This window comes from Ruditapes philippinarum, unplaced genomic scaffold (assembly GCF_026571515.1).
Source record: "Ruditapes philippinarum isolate M1 unplaced genomic scaffold, ASM2657151v2 ctg2155_1_1_1_1, whole genome shotgun sequence".
Taxonomy (NCBI): Eukaryota; Metazoa; Mollusca; class Bivalvia; order Venerida; family Veneridae; genus Ruditapes; species Ruditapes philippinarum.
This window is the reverse complement of record NW_026861489.1, coordinates 190,989-207,512: the sequence shown is the minus strand read 5'-3', so window position 1 is coordinate 207,512 and position 16,524 is coordinate 190,989. Positions and strand designations below refer to the sequence as shown.

Genomic DNA, 16,524 nt, shown 5'->3' with positions numbered 1-16,524 from the left:
TTGGCATTTTTTGTTATGGAAACCTCTTGGATGAATAATTGACAGTTCAACATTCAAAGTACATGTGTCTTTATCCTTTGATATAAAATAACTGTTTTTATGTAAAAAAAAGTAATCTTGTTAATTTAGCATCTCTTGAGGCAAAGTCAGTTTTAGTTTTCACAATTACAAAGATCTGTTTTTAAAACAATTCTAACCCCATAAAAGAGTCCTCATTTCGAAAAGAATTTATGTCACTTGATTTTTTAGTGAAAAAGAACAATTTTAAAAGTAATCTGGTTACTATGGTACTAAATCTTATACTTTGTCTTATTTAAAGGACGGTTTCTTGGTAAAAAAAAGTTGTGAATAAGTGGTATTTCTGTCTAAATGATAGAATAATATGTTTTTATAAGGCTGAAGTTTTTTGCCATGGCACCTTTGCTAAATTGCTTTTCTTCTACTTTGTTTAGTACCAAAGATGGAGTTTGCTGATGTGGAATATGAGGTGTTGGAGCGTGAGGAAGAGGTGGTTGCTAAGGTTACCAGGTCAGGTGACATCAGTCAGGAATCTTACGTTAGATGTTATACTAGACAGGCCTCGGCTCAAGTTGATGTAGACTACATAGAGAGACCAGACACTAACAGTTCTTTTGTTTTCTTCAAACCAGGTACATACATATATATATATATGTTTGAATTCAGTATTTTAACAGATATTTTAATACACCCCATATTTACTTCCAACTTTAGAATTTATTGTGCATCTTAAATCTGTTATTAAAGGTCACCTCTCAGTAAAAACTACAATAAGGCTCTTTTTAGTAAAGTTATTCTGTAATCAAAAGCTATGAATGATACTTCATGTTTGTAACATCAATTTTCATTGGAAGGTTATAATGTTTATATTATGTGTATACACAGCTGTAAGTAATTTTTTTAAAATCACAGAAAGCAATTTTTCAGTACAACAAATTGATTAAAACAAAAGTTATGCTAGAATCTTTGTACTTTTTTACTTTAAGTCATATAACTTTAATGACAAGTTTTATGGTTAACTAATGTGTAGATAGTATGCCATATAAACTGATAGCCCCTTTACACTGTGTATATTTATAGGGGAAGGAGAAACTGAATGTAGAGTGAAGATCATTAATGACAGGCACAATGAAAAAGAGGAAAGTTTCCGTCTTGTACTTGGAACACCAGGTGGCGCTATGCCAGGGGGAGCAACTCTTGGAGGGCAAATAACAACGAAAATTGTGATTCATGATCCAGATGATAGTATGTTTTCTGATTTGACTTCAACATGTATTTCACTTTTTGTCCTTGCATTTATTTCATATATCTTTTAATTTGTATCTTCACATTCTGAAGTAAAGTGCGAGAAGTCTTCTTCCATGTCACAATGGGAAGTTAAGATCTTAATTTGTGAAACATAGAAAAAAACACAACAGAATCGTATTTGGAAAAAAAAATAATAATGTTAACTTTGTTTATTGTGTGTCAGTTAGTACCTTTCTTTGTTAAAAAAAAAATGTTTTTTCTTTATTAAACTCCAGTTGCTGTGATAAAGTTTGACAAGAGTCAGTACACAGTGAACGAGCCGATTATTCCCGGTGATGTCAACGTTTTACGTGTACCAGTGATACGTCTAGGTGACACGTCGGGAACGTCAGAGGTCAGAGTGTCAACGAAGAGTGGCAGTGCAAGTGCTGGTCGAGATTTCAATGGGCATTCTATATGTATGTTAACATTTTATAATTATACTGAGTATAGTTTCAGAAATATTTTGTGTAGGAAAAGGATTTGGGAGAAGATACACTAGGCATTTTACATGATGGAAATGATATAAAAATATATAGAGGATTTCTAATAGCAAATTAGTAAGTAATGTCAGAAACTTAAGCTCTAGTCATGTAAAATTGACTACAATAAATGAAAACAGTAAATATATCTTTCATTTAAGGAAACAAGCTTAGAGAGGGTTGGTGGTTTTATATTGGTGCCTGTTCATACCTGGAATAATGCATGAAGGGTCACTTTAGGTTTTCCTCCATTAGAAGAACTAGAAAGTTACCATATGACTTTACAGTGTTGGTTTAGTTTAAAATCAATTGTAACAAAAAAATAAACAATAGTTAACATAGGATATTAACTGTAATACATACATATGTACTCTTTCATTTTAGTGTTGAGATTTGAGCCTGGTATAGAACAGCTGTTTGCAGAGATTGAGATCAATTATGATGGGGAGACTGAAAACAGTGAAAGTTTCTCCTTACATCTGTCACAGGACCGCAACATGATCGCAGAAGTACATGTATGTGTGCCATCATCCTTTATTATATTAATTGATGAATTCTTACAAAAATGCTTTCTTTAACTTGATTATAAATTAAGACTTTTAGTCATGTTTTAACCAGTACTTCCCTGAATTTGTTATATAGGATTGCCCTGCTTTGAATTTTGAACTGTTTGTTAACAAACACTGAGAAAAGTGAAGCGTGCTGGCCGTAGACCGGTCTTGTTTAGAAAACGTTAGTTACATAAAGATTCATGTACCGTATTTATGCTGTGATTTTGGCAGGTTGATATACATATGCTCTTTGAGCCTATCAATCCTGCTGTCATTCTGTGCGTGGACTGAAAAAATGAGTATTTGGGACTCTTCCTATTCTCTCTATTAATTTGAAAGCATATTTCTTCAAGATTGCTCTTTCCTTGAATATCAACTCTTTGAAATATCAGTGTCTAGTGCTAAATATTTAGTCCAGCTTTTGTATCTATTTTGTATACATTACAGCACAACAGTAAAGCTACAGTTTATATTGAAGAAAACAGCAAGTTTATAAATGTTGTATTCCCTGTACCACCATTGGTTGTCTCTCTTCGTGATCTTGATCAAGTTGGTCGTGCTATGAACATGAAGCCTATAAATGGATATCCACTTGTCTGTGTGTCAGTAAGTAGAATATGTCATTGTTAATCAGAATTGATGGAATTATGCCATAATTATAATTAAGATAGGGAGAAACCTATCTCATTCTTTAAAGATTCTGAAAAGATTCTTGTGTACTTTAAAATTGTTTAAGCGTTTTAGAATCTGGACATTTAATTCAGACATTTTTAGAATTCAAGCATGTGATTCAGACCTTATAGGGCATCCGAGGCCAAGTTGACTTAAACCACTTGCCTTTTAGCACCGTATGTTTGAGTGGAGCAAGCGTTGTCAGATTCTACATGTGAGAAAGCTATCAAGCTACATATAGCTTTCCAAACATCGGTGGTTCTACTCAGTTGACAGTTTGTGCCTGGAATAATGTATAGAGGGCACCTGAGGTATTCCTCCACCAGTAAAGCTAGATAATTGCCATATGGCCTATAGTGTGCAACGTAAAAGCCATCAAAAAAATCAGACCTTTTAATAATGTGAATATACATATTTTGTCATTTTCTTTTACTGAGTCATTTTGTTTGAAGATACTGGTTAGAGAGGAGATATCTCGGACACTAAATCTTTACTAGGTGACCATTGTGTTTGTTTGTTGAAAAACAAAATATAACAAAAATATGTATCAAGTGTTTGGTTTATCTCTGTGTCAGAGTTATCTCTCTAACCAGTACATATAACTTCTTGCATACAGAGAAAGTAATTCTTAGCTTTTTAATCCATTACGGAAATTGTATCTGCTTTATCATGGCATAAATATTGAAGCAACAATACATTGTTGTACTTTTTAAAATATGAGTAAGTAATAATACTAATATAATATAATTATAATAGTAAATAATACTGATCATACATGTATATATACATAATGAAAGTCATAGCTGTCACTTAGATAATAGTGATACTCAAACAAATGAAAATGACTAGAAGAGGTCCATTATTATATCACATATTTACATATTAAGTTGAACTTCAAGTAATAAATGTAGTGACACTATTTATGGAAGCACGTTACACAATACCTTTTAAAATCAAGTGTCACATTCTTATTTATACCCTAATCAACACCAATGTCATGTTTGTATTTGTAGCCATGCAATCCAAAACATCCAAAATACAAGGAGGTAAAGCAGAAGTGTTCTGAGATAGACAATAAATTAACAAAGTTCAGGTGGCGAGTTGGACCTCCAGAAGACGAGAATGGAGTTTTTGGAAATATGAGAGATCTTGAAACCGATACAGCCTTCACATCAACAAGGGGCATCACTCTAGACAGCATTTATTTTACAAGAGGTGATTAACTCCCTTTTCTATAATTCTTAAAGTGGGTGAGAATATTCAGGTTCTCATAACTTCACTTTTAAATAGGAAGGGTAAATGATAGAAGTACAATCATTCCTATCTGTAAAGACCAGTTTGTTTGATACAAATGATTGTTGTTTTTAACTTTTCAAATTGATAGAATAATTTTGATTTTAAACAATGTTAAATAAGATCAAAGTATTGCCTTGATGTAAACTGCTGTTTAAGAAAAATACACTATGCAAGGTATTGTTTACATGAGATAAAATTTCAGTTTCACCATTCATTATGTGTCAGATAAGCCCAGCCCACTCTCCATTTATGCTTAATGGCTTTACTACGGCCTGTATCAGCCAAGTGTGACCTGTCGTTTAAATTACAAATGTCTTTTATGAATGATTTGTGTGACAAGTTAAAGTACAGTGACTGTCATATATTATAACAATGTAGTTCCATTTGTCTTTTTTATGGAATATAGTCTAGCTTAATTTAATAAAGAAATGTTTATGAAAATTAAATGTCATTCTCCAAAATGTTCTATTCACCAACTTGAGTTTTTTTGGTTTTTTTTTGTTTCACAAATGATTTGTAATATTATTGCAGGGAGCCAGGTAAGATGTTTTGCTAGAGCTGTAAATGAGGCAGGGGAACCAGGAAGGGAAATTGGAAGTCCTGTTGTTACCGTTGATACAGAGGAAGGGAAGTGTCTGCCTAGAACCCGTGGTGCTGTTGGGGCTGATCCATTTACAGCTAGACTTTGGTATACAGGTAAAAATTTCTTTTATATTTAGCTTAATTATGATGTTGAGTTTAGTCTTTCATACATCTCCTTTACCACTGGTAAAGTTTGAAAGCTAGTCTATAAAATTTTCCAATCTTAAAATGACTTCCTTTTGCTACATAAAGGCCTCTTTTGTACTACCGGTATATTATTGTTATGTTTGCGTTCTTTCGTTTTTCTTGTTTTGTGTCATACTGTTACATATGATATATATAATTTCTAGGAACAGATGATAAGGACCAACCCAATACTGTTCGTCTGACAGTCCAGGTTCCACATACAGATGGAATGTTCCCTGTCATCTCAACAAGAAGATTGTCAAACTTCCAGTATGCCTTGAGTAAGGATGCTTACCGTATGGAACACCCGTGTTCCAATCTCCTCGATATAGATAAAAGGTCAACAAAGTACGGATTCATTACAAATGGAACGAGGAAGTCAAAGTATATAACAGATTCAGAACTGTATGAGCTGGATGAAAATTATAGACCTCAGTCTACACTCAGATTTTACAAGTAATGGTCTACAGTTTCTATTAACTTAGTAAAATATCAAAATATATTTTGTTTATATTTGAAGACTGCAGTCATTAGTTTGAATACTAATATGCAGATCAATTTTCTGCTATATATATATAAATATAAGATTTAGGCATGCTTTTGGTATGCTATGGTGTTTTATGTTTGTCTATTCGATAAAAGGGAGAGCTTATGTACTCGAGGCAACAAGGTGTACACTTAGGTTAACTTTGTAAGTTGGTCTGAAAAAGTACTGAAGAAAATTGGTTGAAACTTCACACTCTTATTTTGGGGCATAATAGGAGGTCACCGACCTAGACACATAACTCTAACATGGATTTTGATAGAATTATGGCCCTTTTTTAACTCAAAATTATCTAGATTATTCAGGCTTTTGTTTAATTATCAAGCACTGAAACTAGTCAAGGATACTGTTCTACCATCATCTCTTGCTTTATAAATCATGACTTCCACTGTGTGCCATGATAATTGTCTCCAAGAACTTAATTGTATATTGTTTTTGGAGTGTTAAAGTGAAATGATTTTTGCCTTTATTCTGGTCAATTTTATTCTGTTGACATTATAATGTTAGGATGTCCACTCATTGATAGATTGTTATTTGACATGATGGCATATTTTCAGAAATTTGGATCTGGACTCTTGTGTTTGGACATTTGAATCATACTATGATATGTCCGAGCTGGTGGACCCATGTCAGGCAATGATACAGGCTGAAGCCCAGGTATGTTGTGTCTTTTATCTATCTATACTAATTACTAAAAGTGTTGTTTTAGGTACCGGTAGATAGATATTGCCTCTCCATAAAATATATCCTTTACTTTTTCAAATGCATGGCAAGATATGAGAAAAAAAAACAACCTTAAGACCATTTTTCTTGCAAAATGATGACTGTATTATTTGCTAGGTTAAATTTTCTGAAAATAATTTTTGTTATCAGGATTTTAAAATTTTATATGCAAGTTTAAATTGGAATTTTCAAGTCAAAATTTACTAAGCATCATGTATTTCGTCACCTTACTATAGTAACAGGTCAACTTCTTAATTTAATAGGAGTTAACCTGTTTTTGTCATTTTTGCTTCAATAATAATAATAATGTATTTAAAGGTTGAATTTGGTGACTATTATATATTAATGCAGAAAAAGGTTCCAGGGCTGGTATCAGTACTTGATAGTGAATGCTTACTATATAATTATTGAAAACAATGCATCATATAAATTAGAAATTTTCTCATTATCTTTTTCAGTTTAATAAGAGTAATACAATAAAAGTTTGTGAAATCTTTTTTTATTACCCTTTGTTGTTTCTGCATGAATACCTAACATTGAAAATCCTCTTAATCCTATGATAGAGAATGCATGTCTGTTTTGTTTTGTTTTGTTTTTTTGCATGAATTACAGGGATTTCACTGGTGCCAGAAAATGTCTTACACAAAACACTTTAACCTTGTAAATTTGTGCAGATGACTTACCCTGCCTTATAGTGTTGTCAGTATATTTCTTTTAGTATAAAGGACTTCTACATCAGTCTTGGCAGACTGTATGGAAATACATGTTGACAAGACAAATATCTTTGCTGTAGCATTCAATGATTAACCTTTCCTCTACATATCTCCTTAAAACTTGGTGTACATTTAACTGTCTTTCCTTTCTGAAAATAGTTAATTATCTAGTAATTTTCTTTACAGATATCTGTATTTATCCTAGTATAGACAGAAACCAATTACTCATATGATCATGTATATAATGTTTTTTCAGGAGAGGGATTAAAGTTATTGTTGTACAATCTAAATTTTAAGCTCATGTTAAGAAGTAAATTTGAATTTGAATGCTATTTGATACCACTTTTTTTCCAAGAGAGCAGCAATAAGCATCTAATCTTTTATAAATATATGAGATAGAAAGGAACTTATTGTCATACTGGCAATTTAAGGAGTTAAACCTTTTCACCTGTGTTATAACCCAAACAGACGGTTACTTTAAAGGGCATGAGGTTGTTGGTTCAAAACATTGGCTGAAATTTAATGTTTATAGTAAATATCCAATCTGTTTTATTACTTTTTTGCACTATTGATTTAAAACAAACATTTGCAATTTTCACATTAAGATGACAGTATTCAATGAGAAATTACTTACAGAGAATAAAAAAAACGTTTTGAGTGATTAACTCTTTAAACATTGTAATTTAGGCTGGAAAAACCATGATAACATTATGAACATTTTGCATTTTTCAGGTACAGGATATCAGACATTCTTATGTTTCACTAAAGCTGCCGTTGTTTGTGTCCTACGTCTACTTCTCACCAGAACTCTCCTATAGGTGGCGCCACTTTGACCTCAACACAGAGTTGAACCTGAAGTTTGTTTATAACACTGCTATATTGTGGCAGGAAGGGATTAGTACTATACAAGAAGAGACTGACATAGAAGGTGTGTATTTGGTGTTCTTTTATAATTTGCCTATTAAAGTTTGGACCTTTGAAGTTTTTAAAACCTAAATTAGTTAGTACTACTGTATATACAATGGCAACATTTTGAAGCTTAGATAGGACAGGACATCAGTCATCGGCTATTGTTCAATATGATGCTAGAAAGTTTTTACAAAACAGGACAGTTTAGAAAATAAATAAGATAAAACATCTACATACACTTAAATGAAATCAATACACAAAATCATGTAATGTAATGTAATAGTCACTGATAGAAAGTCAATATGAAAAAATGTTATTGGCACCATAACATTTTTCTATGACTTGAAAAATATGACAGGTTTTTCTTTGCTATGGCGCTCCACATCACTTCCTCAGTTACCGGTACTCAACTTTACTGAATAATTATTTTGTGTATTTCAGCTCACCTTTACCCCACTAGCATGAGAATAAAGGATGATGGGAAACTTGTTGTTGGCTTTAAAACTGTAGCCAACTTTAGAGGACAATTTATACTTTTTCAATCAGGTATGTCATGAACAAAACTATTCTTGTATGCCCTTTAGGAAGAAAATCGTTTTATAATATGTATATTTTACTCTTATGGTATTGTCTGAATATATTTAATTTTCATTTTAAAATGGGGGTGTCATTACCAAATTTGTTTACAGTGTACTTTGCAATTATATCTTGGTTGTTTTTTTATTAGCAAAAATCACATTTCTGTAGATAACTTCCATTTTGTGTCCTTAAACTCATCTTGTATATAATAATGATACATAAAATAATGCTTTCATTTTTAAGAAGGTTTTTATTTGTGGATAACATTGAATTATTGATTCAGTATATGTTCAGGATGTGTGTAAAAGGGGGAATGAATACTTAATAAGATTATGTTGATTATCAAGGCAATTACTCATTTCAGTTGAAAATAAATCATAAATGCCAAGTAAATATTTCAACTCTGGTTTGCTTGTATTAGTATAAAATGAAAGTTTTCATATTTCAGGGGCAGACATGTCTTCTTCAGTCAAGTTACCAGGGCAACCAGATATTGCTCTGACCTTGAGATTGGTACGCAGTGACTCAACCTATGATCAGCCAGAACAACTTTGGGAATTTGTATCAAGTAAAGCTGTAAGTCGGACTTGACAATGTAGATAATTATCTTGTTTGTAAATAAAGGTTATAAATAGACATGTAGTCTAAACGAGATCCCTGTGTACCTCTTACCAATTGAGGGATATTATGATGATGTTTATTAAATATTTGACAGCTATGAATTTTTTTAGAAAAACACTGGTCTATGTTTTCTTCAGATAACAAATTTCAAAATGATTTTTTTTTGTTGCAGATTCAAGATTTTTCAGGAGATTACAAGGTCAGTCTTATACCTTGTTTTGCAACCTTGACCCAGAAATACTCTCTACCACTGAAGTGTACTCCCAGAACTCCTATGACCTTTGATCTACCAATCAGATTCCAGCAAGTGAGTGACCCAGTGGCAACAGAGTTCAGTCTGAATACAGAGTTTTACCTTGTACGTAAGAAAGACGTGTGGTTGTCTGACAATATACAAGGGTTAGGTTTGAGAGAGGAAGATACAGCCTTTGCTCCTGGTAAGAGATTTTTTCTGTATTTGTTAAAATTTGCTATTGTTTTTGTTATGTCACACAGACCGTCCATAGTTTTATGCAACGTTTCGGCTTAACTGGTGGAGGAGCACTCAAGATAGCAGATATATTTCAGGCACAAAAAAGCATTTCAAGTAGAATTGCATACCTTAAAAAAATATCATGAAAATTGCAGACCTGGTTTGATTGAGTCTGTACTTGAGGGATAATGAAAAATTGCAACATCCCTCACACCCCCTAGCACTGGGGGGTAAGCTAACTAGCTTTCTCACACAGAAGGATATACTTTGACATTCAGCTATAGGAGAATAACCTGTTATAATGTTATGATATATTATATAATTATAGTCTCATGTAATCTTAAATGAACATTAATAAGACTTAAACTTATTGTCATACTTTCTGATGTATTGTTTTTATAAAAATAAAGACTTGTATCTAGTTACTGTAAACAGAAAAAATAGATTTTATTCCTTGATTTAAAGACTGATTTTGGTCAGTTTGGTAACTTATTACCAAGTTTTTGTGTTTATCTGTGTAATGAAATAAGCTGAAATTAAATATCAATGTCTTTGATTACAGGTGATACTATTTATGGGAGAGTGAATGTGGATACAGTTCAGTCACTAGGCAACCAGTTTGTTCTCAATATAGAGAAAGTGTTTCTATGTTCCGGTAAAGATGGTTACATTCCAAGATACGATCCTGATAACGGAGAGTATGGCTGTGTTGGGGAGTCGAAAAACCTTGACACTACCTATAGAATTGTGGTATGGTTTTTGTTACACATATATTTATATATTGATTATTTTTACTCTTGAAAATTATGTTACAATTAAATTGTGTATATGAGTATTCATTTACCCATTATCACTTTGTAAGAATTGTTTTCCATATTGTAATGCAGTAAAAGTTATGTTGGAAAAACGGACAAGTACTTTGAATAAGTATAATAATTATGTTAAATGACATATTTTATAATAAAAATTGTGAAAAATAACCATTTCTTTGGTATTGGCATTTGTGAACCATTTTGTTGCATTACTCAAAAACTATCATAGCTATTCAAACATGAAGTAAAAGTGTACTTTTTCACTATCGAGGGCAGGTAAATCTGCAAAGTATTTTTGCAAAATTATATCCTCTTTGGAGAGTGCCCACAAACAGTTCTTATTTATATGGTAATATATTCAATGTACTTTTATATTTAACAGGACGCTGAGGCCCCATACACTGTAGATACAGATATCAAAGGTGTTCCATTTAATGCAATGCCAGCTAAGGAAGATAGTAAAGCTGTAAAACTAGTACTACAATCAGGAGCTGATGGTTTCTCCTTTGATTCTAAACCATTGTTCCAGGTATGTTTATAAAATGAGCCCCGTCATGACAAAACCAACATAAAGGGTTTGCGACCAGCATGGATCCAGACCAGCCTGCGCATCCGCGCAGTCTGATCAGGATCCATGTTGTTCGCTATCAGTTTCTCTACTTGTAATAGGGTTGTCATGACGCGGCTCAAATCATTTTCATCTGATTATGTTATTTTTACAAACATTTCTTTTTACAGGGCCTGTTGCATACTTCAAATAACTTACAAACTGTTTACACTCTTCATATTAGAGTTTGAATTTGTTTACAGACATTGAACTGTTAAGAAGTAGCCATTTGTTTGGTGGTTTTATCTAGGTGCATTTCTGTTGTATTTTGGTGTTCTTTTACCATTAAAGCTGAAAATTCATTATGATACCGATACAGTGTCTATGTTACTTACAACTCAGTGAGAACCAAAAATAATTTCTTCTGGCTCTAGACTGGCACCTCAAATGATAAAAGGTTTTGGGAATATACATCCTGTGTGCAATACTATTACATTATACAATCCTTTTAGGGTTTTATGGTCGTATATCAGTACCTTGCAGTAAATGTTTAATTTTCAATTTTTCTTTTCCTACACTTCTATAACATTGATTATAATTTTGTGCAGTTGGCATAAAACTACATGTATCAAGGTGTAGGAAGGAAAGCTAAAGTAATACTGCCATTAAATTATGACTTGAAAATTGAGGGCATTGTTAGAAATGGTTGTTATCACACTTCATTTTTTATGAGTCACAACCCTTTTATGTTCATTAAGAATCTAATCTTTATGTTATATTATTGTTTCATTCATCAGGTTGATGCTGGTAAACAGTGGTTCTTACATAGCATCTATTCAATAAGATCTCGAAGTAGCAAATCAAAGAGAGATGTTCATGAAGTTAAAGTACACAACATGTTAAAACGATCTCAGACAGATTTATCCGACATTGGCAATGGTGAGAAGGGCACAAACATGGCCCCATTGATTTTAAATTTGAATGGGAAATCCATTTCTGATGACACTTATAAATCGGATAAGATTCAAGAAAGTGAGGAAGGTCAAACACCACTAATAGCTGTGTTAATTGGTGTAGGAATACTACTGCTGATAGCAATATTCATTCTTGTGATATTTATACGTCATCGGCGAAAAAGGACGTCGCCACCTCCGACCCCGTCAGGGACTATAACTGTGATGTCAACTTCACCAGGTCATACACGCGTCATATCAAATGCTCATATATTTAAGAAAAATGATCTTTCAGAAGTGTAGATTATGCAGATATGTGTTATAAGTTATAACTTATTATTGTTACCATTATGTAATACTGCGAGAAAATATTATAAACTAAAATCTGATGTTATCTGCGGCTTCTACAATAAAAACATTTCACAGAATATACATTTAATGATAGAATCTCTACAATATCTCAGAACCATTTTTTGTTGGAAATGTTGATGTATCATTAGATGTATAGTGAACATTGTTTTGTAAATTGCTGATATACGAGAAGCTAGTTTGCGATGTTAGGATAAGATGAAAAAATTTTAATCATTAAATCATTTGTTATAAAACATATTCATCAAATCATTTATAAATGTGTTATCAGTTTAATATATGCATATCATGTGACTACAATAAAAGTAGTATTGTTAACCCTTAACATGCTGAATATTTTAAATGGACTTGTCCCACTTCCATTTTTGGGACTGTCCATTATCAATTTTGAATATTTAAAGTTTGTCAGCCAACAGTATAGAGCCTGGTCAGACTGCACGGATGTGAGGGCTGGCCTGGCTCTATACTGGTGGCAAAGGCTTAACGCTTTCGGTTCCAGCACTTTAAGGGTTAAAAGTAAGTATGTAAGTGAAAGTTGAAACATTTAATCCAGGGTCCTTTGTTTTAATGCTACAATCAAACTTTTATTTACTATGAGTTGCATGATATTATGTATGTATTCTCAGTGAATTGCCAAAAAACATGCTTAAATTTATTTTTATTTTCACTGCAATTTGTCTTAAGATACACTAAGAATTTATGTTAGTTTCCTCCCTAAATTGTCAAAAATTATGGTTTATTTTGTTTGTTTGCTTTATTTTTACATATCATGTATTATTAACTGATATTATTTAATAACATTGGGAGTTGAATCATACCTGGACCATATGAGATTATGTATCATATTATATGTAATATACCTATATACATACATGTTGCCATAATTCATTAGCAATCAAGTTGTATTGTATAAACATTATCCTGTATTAAAAAGCCAGTTACCATTGTCTATATGTGCAATATATATTTTAGTAGATATTTTAGTTAGATAAGGCCAGTATGGCCAAATTATTGATATTTGTGACAGTCATATTAATTTTGTGACACAGTCATTTTGCGGCACAGTCATATTTGTGACACAGTCATATTTGTGACACAGTCATATTTGTGACACAGTCATACCTAAAGTGAGGAATCTGGTTGTATAATATTAACTTATACATTAAAGTAGGTCTACTCAGTTTTGTCTTTTATGTGGATGGCGAAACACCAGTAGGAATGGTGTTATTTCATGTTGGTTATATTGATGAGACTAAACTAAACTGGAGTTAAAATTTGTGGCAGATCTTGGACTGGTATAAGTTGTCATTTACCTATCACATAAATAACACGAGAATCTTCTATTCAAGTATATGTTAATAGACATAACATCATTATATCATTTGTGTGTGCTAAATGTTTCTTGTGGCATGATACTGTAACATGTTTTATATCACCGTGATTTTTTCATAATCATACATGTACTTGCAGAACTTATTTATGATAATAAGGAGGAATACATGTATAAAAATATATATCAAATATGTTGACTGTCAAAGTAAAATTAATGTAATAATGATTATTTTGACAAGTTTTAAAAATAGTTAAACTGGCTGTTTTAAAAATATACTAACAGTTTAACTACTCAACCATATGTCAGATCACCTATAAGACGGGGGTCTGTATTTTATATTAAATTAGGCGTTATTTTTTATTTGACTCATACATTTAGGGTAAAATAGAATTGTTTGTACAAGAATGATTGATGTGCTAGTCATTGTAGATAGCTCAAATAATGCTCACCTTAATTATCTGAATTATTGATTTGTTACAATGAACATAATTGTTTCTCTAATGAGTTTTGTTAACTTTAATGAAATGTTTTATGATTTTACTGTATTTACAAGTGTGATAAGTCTATACTTGGCTTTATCATAAAACATTGATTTTTACTTGTTATTTAAACAAGAGTTAAAATAATTATGCAGACTATTTCGATTTTTACTCGATTATGAATATGATTTGTCACTTAATTAAACTGACAATTCTGACAAAAGTCTGAGAGTTATTGGGTTACAAGTGTCTTGCCACAAGACCTTGACCTGCTATGAATTTTTGACTCATATTTCCATGCGTTGCATTTATTTGTAACCTTCAGTGTATATTCAAAATTTATATTGACCATATTCTGTAGAACATTAATTTCTTTGAAAAAAAAAAATTCTTGGCCCATGAACGAAAATCATCTGCTTGTTTTATATGAATTTATGTAATTTTTGTTAATATTAAAGACAAGGGTTATAAGTTTATTACTAATTAATAGCCTTATAATCTGATATAAGAAGGGTTTTTTATTTTGTCAGGGTTATTCAAGTTTTTTGGCTTTTTCTCAGATTTGTTTTGTATTTGTTTTATTTCTGTGTGTACAAAATAACATTTTATATATTTCTAATATAATGGAATATTTGCTTGTGCCAAGGAAATTTACAATTTGCCAGTTAATCATTGCAGATTAATCGTTTTTATTTGAGTATTATTATTACTGCACACTTATTCAACTACTTGAACTAAAACAGCTTTTTATTTGTTTGATTTTATGATTTATGTTCAGAAATAAAAGAACAGGTTTCTTGTAGTTTTAGATATAAGTGATACGATGTTTTCTAACACAATGCAGATTATTTTTAAAATGAAGGTATATATTTAAAAAATATTACTGAGTTGTCAATGTTGAAAATCATTAGTTTCTCTCTATATTCATAAACAATCTCTGTTTTAGAAACTATATTTATAAACAATCTCTGTGTGAGAAATTATATTCATAAACAATCTGTGTGAGAAACTATATTCATAAACAATCAAAGAGCCTTTTAGCATTCAGGAATAGCTTTATCATAGTGTAATCATTTTACAAATAATAGTGTATTAAGTATGATATTAACCAGCTTGATATAAATATAGTATAACACACATTTTCATGCTTTTGTGTATATATTTTGTGACAATCTCATTTGTGTTCATTTTAATACATCAGATTTTTTGTTTATTTTTGTTTATTGTAAAGGTTTTTGTTATAATGTTTAATTTTTTGTCCATGTTTCACGAGTGTTGAAATCCATAAGACATGTGTAGATGCTTTATACATGAATGTAAAGCTATTGCTTAAGAAATATGCAATAAGAATGTTAATATCTGACTTGTCAGTCAGTTAATACTGCATTATAATCTGTTTACTCAGTGAAACACTAAGGGAGATAATATAGAGGGTCTATACCACAATATAGAGCTAGGTCTGTCTGTATTTTTGAGCAGCCAAACAACTTTTTATATTGATATAGAAGTTTTGTTGTATTATGATAATAATTATTATAAAATCGACAGTTTCTGGGTTCAGATTACACAGATGTAGCAGGTTTACGGTTAAGACTGACCTGCTGGCCAGAGCTTGCCAGTATTTATATATTAGTTTATGTTATGTTTTTAATTTTTGCTTTGTATTTACTTATGTTATTGCCTAATTTTTGCTTGTTTGAAAATATTCCAGGAAGAATTTCTTTTTCAGGAAATCTCAATTTTTATAAACTTTTTCTACAGGTTTATGCATATTAAATAGCTTCTTTTTGCAAGATTGCTTTTGCAAAGTTTTTATTTGTTTGCTTTCACTCGCTGGTATGTCATTTATTTTAAAAGGGTCAAAACTATTTCATATTGAAATATTTACACAGGTTATGTGAGTTTATAATTTACTCACCTCAAGACTGTTCAGAATATTTGACTTGTATATAGAATGTATGAACGAGAAAATGAATGTATATTTTAGCATAAAAAGTTGCATAGAAAATCCACATATGTATTTAGTGGTTATAACCAATTGTGTATACTAGAAGTGCTGTTTTTCAAGAATTGATTATTTTGTATAACAGTTATGATAACTTGTATTACAGTATGTATAATTATTATTGTATGACTGTAGATGATCGAGGCTTGATGCTGTTGATTTATTGTTTTACAGTATTTGATACTCAATGCTTTTTTTGATATGTTTATGCCATTTTTTAATACAAAACATATATTACATTGCCTGCATTCCAAAAAGGTCATAATAAAACATGAAAAATTTCTCTGTGGTTGTTATTTCTTTGTGAATTGTTTGTTAAGTTAGCCATCTGGCAACAGCAGGTTCTACCCATCCCACCATGTACACCAATATAAGCCAGCACTAGTACATG

At 31.4% G+C, this 16,524-nt stretch overlaps 1 protein-coding gene across 2 annotated transcripts in view; it reads left to right on the top strand.

Moving 5' to 3' along the window:
* Positions 1–16,415, top strand: part of LOC132715816 (FRAS1-related extracellular matrix protein 2-like) — a 107,392-nt gene extending 90,977 nt beyond the window's left edge. Inside the window, exons 10-26 of one of the 2 annotated variants that reach the window (XM_060698893.1) lie at positions 453–650; positions 1,099–1,263; positions 1,542–1,724; positions 2,172–2,302; positions 2,786–2,944; positions 4,024–4,225; positions 4,838–5,002; positions 5,239–5,530; positions 6,176–6,275; positions 6,800–6,823; positions 7,787–7,982; positions 8,405–8,509; positions 8,991–9,118; positions 9,336–9,600; positions 10,198–10,385; positions 10,830–10,976; positions 11,792–16,415. In XM_060698893.1, the coding sequence (XP_060554876.1) occupies positions 453–650; positions 1,099–1,263; positions 1,542–1,724; positions 2,172–2,302; positions 2,786–2,944; positions 4,024–4,225; positions 4,838–5,002; positions 5,239–5,530; positions 6,176–6,275; positions 6,800–6,823; positions 7,787–7,982; positions 8,405–8,509; positions 8,991–9,118; positions 9,336–9,600; positions 10,198–10,385; positions 10,830–10,976; positions 11,792–12,250 (3,107 nt within the window). In that variant the 3' untranslated portion in view covers positions 12,251–16,415. The remainder of the gene's footprint in view (positions 1–452; positions 651–1,098; positions 1,264–1,541; positions 1,725–2,171; positions 2,303–2,785; positions 2,945–4,023; positions 4,226–4,837; positions 5,003–5,238; positions 5,531–6,175; positions 6,276–6,799; positions 6,824–7,786; positions 7,983–8,404; positions 8,510–8,990; positions 9,119–9,335; positions 9,601–10,197; positions 10,386–10,829; positions 10,977–11,791) is intronic. The other variant, XM_060698894.1, reaches the window with a different exon arrangement.
* Positions 16,416–16,524: the final 109 nt, after the last annotated feature.